Source organism: Tinamus guttatus, unplaced genomic scaffold, assembly GCF_059628265.1.
Source record: "Tinamus guttatus ecotype Peru unplaced genomic scaffold, ASM5962826v1 Tinamus_guttatus_pri_ptg000045l, whole genome shotgun sequence".
In the NCBI taxonomy this organism is placed as follows: domain Eukaryota; kingdom Metazoa; phylum Chordata; class Aves; order Tinamiformes; family Tinamidae; genus Tinamus; species Tinamus guttatus.
Window position 1 is genome coordinate 3,358,127 of NW_028288579.1, and position 8,807 is coordinate 3,366,933.

An 8,807-nucleotide genomic window follows, 5' to 3' on the forward strand; every position below is an offset into this window, starting at 1 on the left:
GGCTGATCGGGACCGCGTGCCCTCTGAGCGAGGGTCGTTAGTGAGGCTGAGCAGCAGCTGTGGGAAAGACTGCAAAAGGAGAAGGAAGATCACCCCCCAAATCCCCCTTTTCTTTCCACTGATGGATTTTTCTTAAGCAGGTTTGTCTGCTTTAGTCCTACTTGAAATCATGTGCTGAGCCATTCCCGAAAGTTGTCTGAGAGCCGTACTTGTGTGGGAGGAACACGCCGGTCAGATTTAACAGCCAGCCTGTTTTTGTTGGATGCTGCAGCTCGGTAGCGTATCTGTGCTCCCTCCCTGAGTGTACTTGCTACTTGATATTGCTCGTGCTTGCTTTTCCCATCCCTATATAAGGGGCATTGGCTAGCATCTTGCTATTTCTGCAGAGATTTCTTCCAGTGTGAGTCAGAGCGGAGCAAAAAGGTAGAGAGGGCCCTGCAGACTCGGTCCATAAATAGACGCAGCCCGTGCGTGTTCCTGGGACGGGCCCCGTTGGGGTTTAGGCTGTACAGACTGCACCCCGTGTGTGTCCTTCCCGCCTCAGGGGCAGGTTTCCCTGTCCTCCCCCCGTTGTAGCTCCACGTGCCGCTGCGGGGCCGCGCTGGGGCTGGCGCTCTCACCGCTGTGTTTCGGGTGCAGGCGCTGTGAGCCAGCCCGGAGGATGCTCTGTCATTTGGTGCTGCTGCGACGGCGTCGGGACACAGCGACCGGGGGAAAGGCGTCTGCCTCTCAGCTCTGCTGCTCCGGGCACAAACCTGTAATAGAAGGAAGTTCTTTCTCCTAATGATGTTGATTTCCAAGGCTCGGTGAGCACATTCCTGCGGCGGGCGCCAGTTGGCACCTTCCAGGGCTGGCACCTGGCCGTGCAGCGGGAGAGGCCCCCGGGCTCCCAGCTGGTTGTGCTTGGAGCCCTCGCGGCGCCCGGGGGTGGCCCCGTGTGACACTGCCGTGTCCCCTGGGGCGGGCAGGACGCCTGGGCCCTGCACGGCCCTGTGCGGGGCTGGAGGACATCTCGGCAGAGGCAGGACTAGCCTCAGATCCTCTGTCTTAATTGATTAACAGTGTGCAAACATCCACGGTGCCTAGGAATTTGCAAATGCTTGGCTCCCTTCCCCTCCTTCTTGGAGGCCCTTGCGGGCTAAGCAAATAAATACACTTTTTTTTTTTTTTTAAGTATAAATATAGATTTGGGGTGTTGTTTTGGTTCTGCAGGTCAGAGCTGTTTTGCTACAGCACTGAGGCCGGTCTTTTCCATGTTTCATCTTTATTTTTGTCAGCACTAGTAGTTCTGCTGCATGAGGAGCGCTGCACAGGAAATATTCCCGGTTCGAAATATTCCACTGTCCCCTCAAGCCCGGCTGTAGTTGTGAAGGGCTGAGCCCTGCTCCGTGGGCCCGTGCCCGCTGGCCGCGGCTCCGCGAAGGCAGCAGCGACACCAACGCCACCAGCACGGGGACCTTAACCAGGTGCCACCTCCGGCCCAGCACCGGCCCTGTGGAGCCGGGGTCCGGGCAGGACGGGTGGCTCTGAAGGTCCAGAGCCACCTGCAGGGCCACCCGGCGCTGGTGACACGGGGTGGTTGCACCTCCTTCCCCTCCACGCTTTCCTTGCAGGCTAGCATGGCCTGGGCCCGAGGACACGGGGCCACTTTGGCTCCTCATTGATGTCTGCCCACTCCGCTTCAAATCCCTGGGAGACCTTTGGCTTTCCCAAACGCCCCTGGCCGTGAGTCCTCCCGCTTCCCAAAGGGGAAAATCGGCCCCTCTTGGAGGCACCTTCCCTCCATGCCCTCAGCCAAAGCAGGACCTGCCCATCCCGTCTCCCTGCTGGCTCGGGTCTGATGAGGAGCTGCTTTTCCTACCTGCGCAAGCCATGGGAACATGCTCTGAAAACATCTAAAATGATGGTTTCACAGCATGGGAACATCAAGATACAAGACATGTCTGCAGGGGGGACCGAGCTCTCCAAGCCTGTGGGAATGTTGTTACCTGTGTGTCTAGCTTTTTGTCTGGTTTCCTTCTCCAGAGCCTGGATCATCTAGATGCCCCAAACTGGTATTTTTCCACCTTTCCAAAGCTCTCTGTCTCTGCATATTCCCTCTCTCTCTTTTTTTTTTTCCTGTCTTTTTAAATTATCATTATTTTTTTAAATTCTGCTTCTCCTGAACGTATTGCCACCCCAGTACCGAGGCAGGTGGAGTTAGATGCACAGAAAAACACGTTTATGAGGCAGCGAGTCCCTTCCCAAGGCTCCGCTGGATGCCACCGGCCGCGGTTCCGGAACGCTGGCAGATCCCTGCGGGCCTCGGGACGCTGCTGGGCTCGGGAAGGAGAGAGGGCTGAGCCCGGGCGTCCCGCGGCCCCGGCTGCCCCGCACAAAGACGGCGCTTTGGGCACCTGGTATTTTTGGGAAGGCTTGGAGCCCCATCCAGACTGGGGCTGTCTGGCAGCTCTCCGCAGGGGGAGAGGTGCCAGCAGGGTGGCCACCCTTGGAGGTTTGTCCTACAAGCCCTGCTTGTTTGTGTCCCGGTGTTTGCGCACAAAGATGGTACTGTTGCTGCAGGGGGAAACGAAATCGCAGTGACACGGGGCCCGTGCGATCAGAAGTTGTTTTTTGCAGCAGTAAAGTTGACCGGAGGGTTCAGGAATATTCCAAGACAATTTGGGCTGGGAGAACAGCTCCAAAGCAACCAGACGTCCCCAGGGCGCAGGAGAACTCGGGGTGATCTCTGCAGCAAAGGGTTGAATGAGGAAAGAGCAGTTTGGAGCTGGCTGCCAAGGGAAGGGCTGGGATTGACTTCAGCGGAGATATTTGAGGCAGACAAAACACCCAGCGTGAGTTTAGGGATAATTAAATCCATCCGACATGTTCCAGTGCGAGGGGTTCAGAGAGCCGGCTCCAAGTCCCTCCGCGCATCCCTTGGGTCACTGCTCTGCTTTCTGCTCTTCATTACACCCGCTGTGAAGTCTGCAAATCCCGATTATTCCATGGCTGCTTTGCCTCTTTTCCGAGGCCGCGGTTGTCCTCGCGAGGCTCCGTTCTGTGCGTTTCGGCTTGGTGGTTGCAGCATCGTTCTGCAGTGCAGCAAAGAGCCTTCCCTCTGCGCCGGCTGGGGCTGGGGGCTTCCCTGTGGATCCCATGGCCTCCCGTGGGCCTGGTGTTCCCCTGCAGCTCTGCCACGTGGCGTAAAGGAGCGCCAAAGCCAGCCTGTTCATCACAGCCTCCTTACAGCAGTCGGGTGCAGAGCGAAATTAGTGCTTTTATTGCCATTGAGCATTTGGGAAAACTGAGGAATGCCGAGCTGCTCCGACCTGGTCCGAGTGATGCAGTAAATGTGGCACAGGTGGGGAAGGGCTCCTCAGAGACCCAGATCTACCCACCAGATCAGGCTGCTTCTCAAATGTTTGCCAAAGGGGCTGGAGTCTCATTGTTTTTTAATTTATTTTTATTTTTTAGACACTTGAAGCTGTTTTGCCTGTTCCACAGTGGCCGGTGTTTAAACAGTGTTAGCAGGAAATGCTTTTAAAAAAACACCCAGTCCCATTAAGATGTCCTTTTTATTTCCAGCTTGGACAGAGCCTCAGGATTCACAAAGAATGAAACTCTTGTCCCTGGAAATAAGTTAGGAAGCAGCTTGTTTTGGAGCTATCCTTGTCCCTTCTGATGGCAGGGCTGATCAACGTGCTGGGCAGAGGTTGGTCATTTGTGGCCCTCAGAGGGAAAAAGGATTTACAGGCAATTATGTTCTGTGCTCCCCATAGCTCCTCTCGAAGCCAAGAGTCCGAGCTGGACTCCCTGCCTCTTAAAATGTTTGCCGTGACCCTAGATATGGCTCCAGTGGAAATTATGGATCTGATACAGAAATTATTGGGTGAGGCTCTTTGGACTGAGTTAAACAGAATGACAAGACTAGATGATCCAAAATGTCCCCTTGGGTCTTGTAAAGTATGAATCTTCATGGACATCTCCAGCCCTAAATTGGTGTGTGGGGTTTTGTGCAGGCTCGTTCCATCCCACGGCGCCACGCGCTGCGGCGGGGCTGGAGGGCAGGAGCGGCTGCAGGAAACGCCACGTGGCGGCTGGGGGGACGGAAAGGGCAGCGTGAGGGCCGCGCCGCGCCGAGCGAGGACACGGGTCGTGAAGGGAGGAGAGGAGCCCGGGCAGCCTCTCGGGAGCTGCTCATGGGGAGGGCGTCTCCGCACCCCAGCACCATCCTGCACGGCCGCGGCTCGGAGACACAGCCACGATTCGCTAAGGATTGGGCCAGGATCCCGGGACTGGTTCTCCAGGTCCTCCAGCAGAACGAAACAGCAGCCAAAACAACACGTGCAGTGGGATTTCTAATAACTGCAGTTGTTGTCCAGGATGTGCATTAGCAGGTGGGAAGAGGTCCTTTGTGAGCACGAAGCAGCAGGTTTCCTCCCCGGCCGCTCGGCTGTCGGAACGCCTGCTTGGAGGAGCCCGTTTCCAGCTGCTCCTCGGCTTGCCAGGCTCCTCCTGGCAGAGCTGCTCCGCAGCTGGTCCCTGCGGGTCCCGGGGGACAACCTCCTCCAGACTCCTGGCTCACAGGAGCACCCCGAGCCCCGGGTCGGTCTGAGCAGCCCAGCTGGAGCAGCAGCGCTCAGGGCAGACCGTGCACCCAGCGTGAGGCTGCCAGCGCCCGGGTGCAGGGATCAGAGGAGCCCGCGGCGCCTCCCGCTGCTGGAATGCGGCTCGCAGCAGTGGGGAGGATGCAGCTCTCGCAGGAGCAGCACCGGGAGCTGCTGCCCGAGCTTCCCAGGGCACCTCGGCGCTGGCTCCTGGCGTCGCCAACTTGGTGACCTCGGCAGATCACCAAGCTGGGCGTAAAGAGCTGGAATTTTCCTTTGAGGAGAAGTGACCTTCAGATTAAGTGGCTCAGAGCCTGCTGGTGGGATTAGCAGTGAAAGAGCTTTAGCGGTGAGAAGCCTCCGTCCTGCTGTGATGCTTTTGGTTGGGGAAAGGCAGCTGCGCTGAGCACTCGCCGCGGCCTCGTGATGCCTGTCGAGGTTCACAGGGCTCCTGTCTGCACAGAGGGAGCAGGTGGGGAGGATCTGCCTCCCACGGAGCCCGCTGCCGCCTCCAGGACTTCTTCCAAGGTTGATCTCCAAAGCAGCCCCAGCTCTAGGAGGTGCAAGGAGAACTGAGCACAGCTGGAGGCTGTAAGGGCACGAAGGCAGAAGCGATATCTGACCGAGGTGGTAAGGAGTAAGCAGGACAGCACCAGGGGGGACATGCAGAGGTCAAAAAAGAGTAGGGCAAACCCTGGGATCCTTCAGGAAAAGCAGGTGGATTGTCAAGAGTAAATGACACCAACATGCCTTGGGTGGTGGGAGGTTGGAGGATAACGAGCCTCCTGTCTGCTTGAAGAGCTTTCCTTGCTGGTAGGAGTACCCAGAGATCCCCTTCGGAGGGCCAAGGGAGCAAAGGGCTTGCCTGCAGTCCGAATGACTTGTGGAAACACCCTCCTTGCACCCTGGGTCTTACAGGTGTGCAGCACTAGCTTCACCTTTCCCACATCTAGAGCTATTTGAGGAATATTGCCCTTCTTGTATTTGCAGGTCGCCTATGGAACCACAGAAAACAGCCCTGTCACCTTCATGGGATTCCCAGATGATGACTTTGACAAAAAAACTGAGACTGTGGGATGCATCTTCCCCCACACAGAGGTGACCATGGTCCTTCCACCTGCTCCACATTCTCCATTCACAGCAGTCCTCAGCTCGTCCTCCCTTTCTGATGCTGGGGCTGGTCTGTGCCATAACGTTGGCTTAGCTTTTGGAAGGCCTTGGCTCTCTTCCATTGCAGGCAAAGATTGAGGATCCAGCAACCGGGGAGGCTGTACCTCTAAACACTCCTGGGGAACTTCAGATCCGTGGCTACTGTGTCATGCTGGGCTACTGGGACGACCCCTCCAAAACAAGCGAAGTGATCTCTGATGATAAGTGGTACAAGACTGGGTGAGTCCAGAAACGTCCCTTCTCTTCCCAGCCTGTCCTGCTGGGTGTCCATGGGTGGGGACATATATGTCCATGAGTGGTTTGGCAGCAATTTCCATAGCAGGGAAAGTAGAACAAATTTATCCCTCTAATTCTGAGTCCATCTCTGTGAACTTCAGCATAGCCTTTAGCACATAGCCCTTGTCGTGAACTGCTCCTGGAGGTGGAGATACCACCTCATTGCTGGTGCCATTGTGGTCTTCCTCCGAGAGAAGGGCAGTGGGGATACGCGCTGGAGACAGGGTTGACCCTTCTCCAAACCAGATGTTTCTGCTGAGGATCGCAGTGCCTGGCTGTAGCAGAAAGTCTCTAATCTTCACAGGATTTTTCTCTCCAGGGTTCAGAGCACAGTACATCCATGGGCACCTCAGCTTTCCCATCCAGATGCCCTGATCCCTCCCGATGCGCCCAGCCAAACTGGCTGGGTGGATCAGTCATCCTTCCACCTACAAAGATAGCAGCAGGTCTGTGGTGTTGTTGCAGGGACCTTGCGAGTTTGGATGAGCAGGGCTACTGCAAAATCATAGGTCGCTGCAAGGACATGATTATTCGGGGAGGAGAGAACATCTACCCAGCGGAACTTGAGCAGTTTCTCCACACCCATCCCAAGGTGGAGGAGGCCCAGGTGAGTGGGAGGGAGGGCGGTGGGCAAGAAGAGATGGTCAGTGTGGTGGGAAACCTGCGCACAGCATCACCTGTGATGGCTGCTTGGCACCTGCTTGCCTTCCCCTGTTTGCAGCTTCTTTTTTGGGATCTTAGCCGGCAACCAGGAAGGCAAAGCTCATGGCCCGGAATGGGCAAGCAGAGCTCCAGAGTCTGTTTCTGTGTTTGGCATTGGGCACATAGACGTGCACAGACTCCTTGTGAATCAGCCCCACATCTGCGAAGTGGCAGAAATCACTGAATTTTGTCTCCCTGCTCACTTCCATAGCTCTCTCAAAATCTTATCTGGGAAGCACCCTGAAAGGACAATTTTTACTGATAATTAATTACTGAAATCTGAAACCAGAAAAGACTCCTCCAATGAGCTCCTGAAGATGGGGAGTTAGACTTAGTTTCATCTGTTCACAAGAAATAAATGATTTGTGGCATTTAGCAGCTGCTCTCAATCTGCTGGGATTGTTCTCCAGGTTTTGTGCCAGACAAGTCTCCCCATAAATAAACCTGTTATTTGGTAAGTGTTGCGCCTGCGCCAGGCCAGCATCTCTCCTTGGAATAATCTCAGTGCAGATGGGTTTCGAACCAGACCTGTTTATGTAGTTTCTAGGGCTTTATGACACTGTCCTGGATTCAGAAGAATCGACGCGTCTCTAGGTTTGTGAGATAGCAGTTCAAGGTGGGGAATGGCAATAGAGCCTGCTGAGAAACTGTGCAAGCAAATTTGTGAGAGAGCAGGCTTGGGAAGCCCGGCTCTCCCACCTAATGATCGGATCTCCTGGTAACACAGGGAAGGATCTGCTAACATCTGCTGCTCTAGGGGCTTTGTACTTCATCCCTCTTGTGCTGTTTCCTCTGGAGGAAAGTATTCAAAGTATTTTGAATAAGCTTCCTAAGTCTTCTCGTCAGCTGTGAAACCTATTGCCCAATTTTACAGTTGGAAAAACAATGTCACAAAGAAAGATGATGCCAGGCCCGAGCTATACCTGAGGTGACCTCATGCGAAGCTGCTCTGACTCAGCCCTCGCTCCAGTGACTAATCCAGAGAGATTTTGCAAAGAAGAGGAAGATGCTGGAGCCCGTGGGAGAGAGCAGCCCCGCGTGGCCGCGCGGCTCTGCCGTGTCCCGCGCGAAGGAGGTGTCACCGAGAGCTCTGGGACACGCAGAGGAGCTTGGGCTGCCTCGGCGGCGGCGTCTGCCGCCCCTGCAGCCAGCGGCACGGATGGGTGTCCCCTGGGGCTCACGCGTCCTTGTGTCCCAACCAGGTGGTTGGCGTGAAGGATTCGCGGATGGGAGAGGAGATCTGTGCCTGCATTCGAGTGAGAGCTGGGCAGAGGTGCACAGAGGAGGAGATTAGAGCGTTCTGCAAAGGGAAGGTAGGTCTGCGCTCGTGTGCCCAGCCGCCCGGCGCCCTGCTGGATCCGCCCTCAGCAGCTGCTGGGAATTTGCACAGGGAGTTGCAACAGTTCAGAGCTTGGGCCCCAGTCTGCACAGCCCTGGCTTGGGTTTACAGGCTGTGGAGCTGTTGTGTTTCTCTTTCCAGATCTCTCATTTCAAGATCCCCCGGTACATCGTGTTTTTGAATCAGTATCCGCTCACTGTCTCAGGCAAGGTAGGAGCCAGGCTGGGGTAGCGCAGGCATGATGGGCAACATTTGTTTTTGCTCTCTCCTCCCTGATTCTCTCCTTTTCTCTGCACTTTGTTCCAGGTTCAGAAATACAAGTTGAGAGAACAGATGGAGAAGCATCTTGAGCTCTGAGCTCGGGAAGGTGGAACCGAGAGAGTGATAAATAGGAACCACCCCAGGCAGGTCCACGTCTCCTCTTCACCTGGACCCAGCCAAGGAGATCTCTGTGACACAGTGGCACTTCCAGTTATTAAAACAAGGAGCCTTTTTCCGCTCTTGGGTTTGTCTCTTTGCCAAAAGAAATCCTGGGTATGAGGAAGGGGTGCTTATCTCTGCAGTTCTGCCCTGTTACTCTACATGTGTCTGTGTAACCACTTTGGCTGCAGACTGTGATCTCAGAGGACTTTGTGGCCGGGGAACAGACCCTCCAGAAGAGCACAGCTGACATTTCAGGTCAGAACAGCCATGCCTGGCTCCCCAAGGTAAGGGGAGTCTCCACTCGGATG

General features: G+C 55.5%; 1 protein-coding gene across 1 annotated transcript in view; it reads left to right on the top strand.

The window, feature by feature from the left end:
* Positions 1–8,520, top strand: part of ACSF2 (acyl-CoA synthetase family member 2) — a 34,878-nt gene extending 26,358 nt beyond the window's left edge. The window contains exons 11-16 of the mRNA XM_088538132.1: positions 5,580–5,687; positions 5,827–5,978; positions 6,501–6,642; positions 7,940–8,050; positions 8,218–8,286; positions 8,383–8,520. Coding sequence (XP_088394258.1) covers positions 5,580–5,687; positions 5,827–5,978; positions 6,501–6,642; positions 7,940–8,050; positions 8,218–8,286; positions 8,383–8,433 — 633 coding nt within the window. The 3' untranslated portion in view covers positions 8,434–8,520. The remainder of the gene's footprint in view (positions 1–5,579; positions 5,688–5,826; positions 5,979–6,500; positions 6,643–7,939; positions 8,051–8,217; positions 8,287–8,382) is intronic.
* Positions 8,521–8,807: the final 287 nt, after the last annotated feature.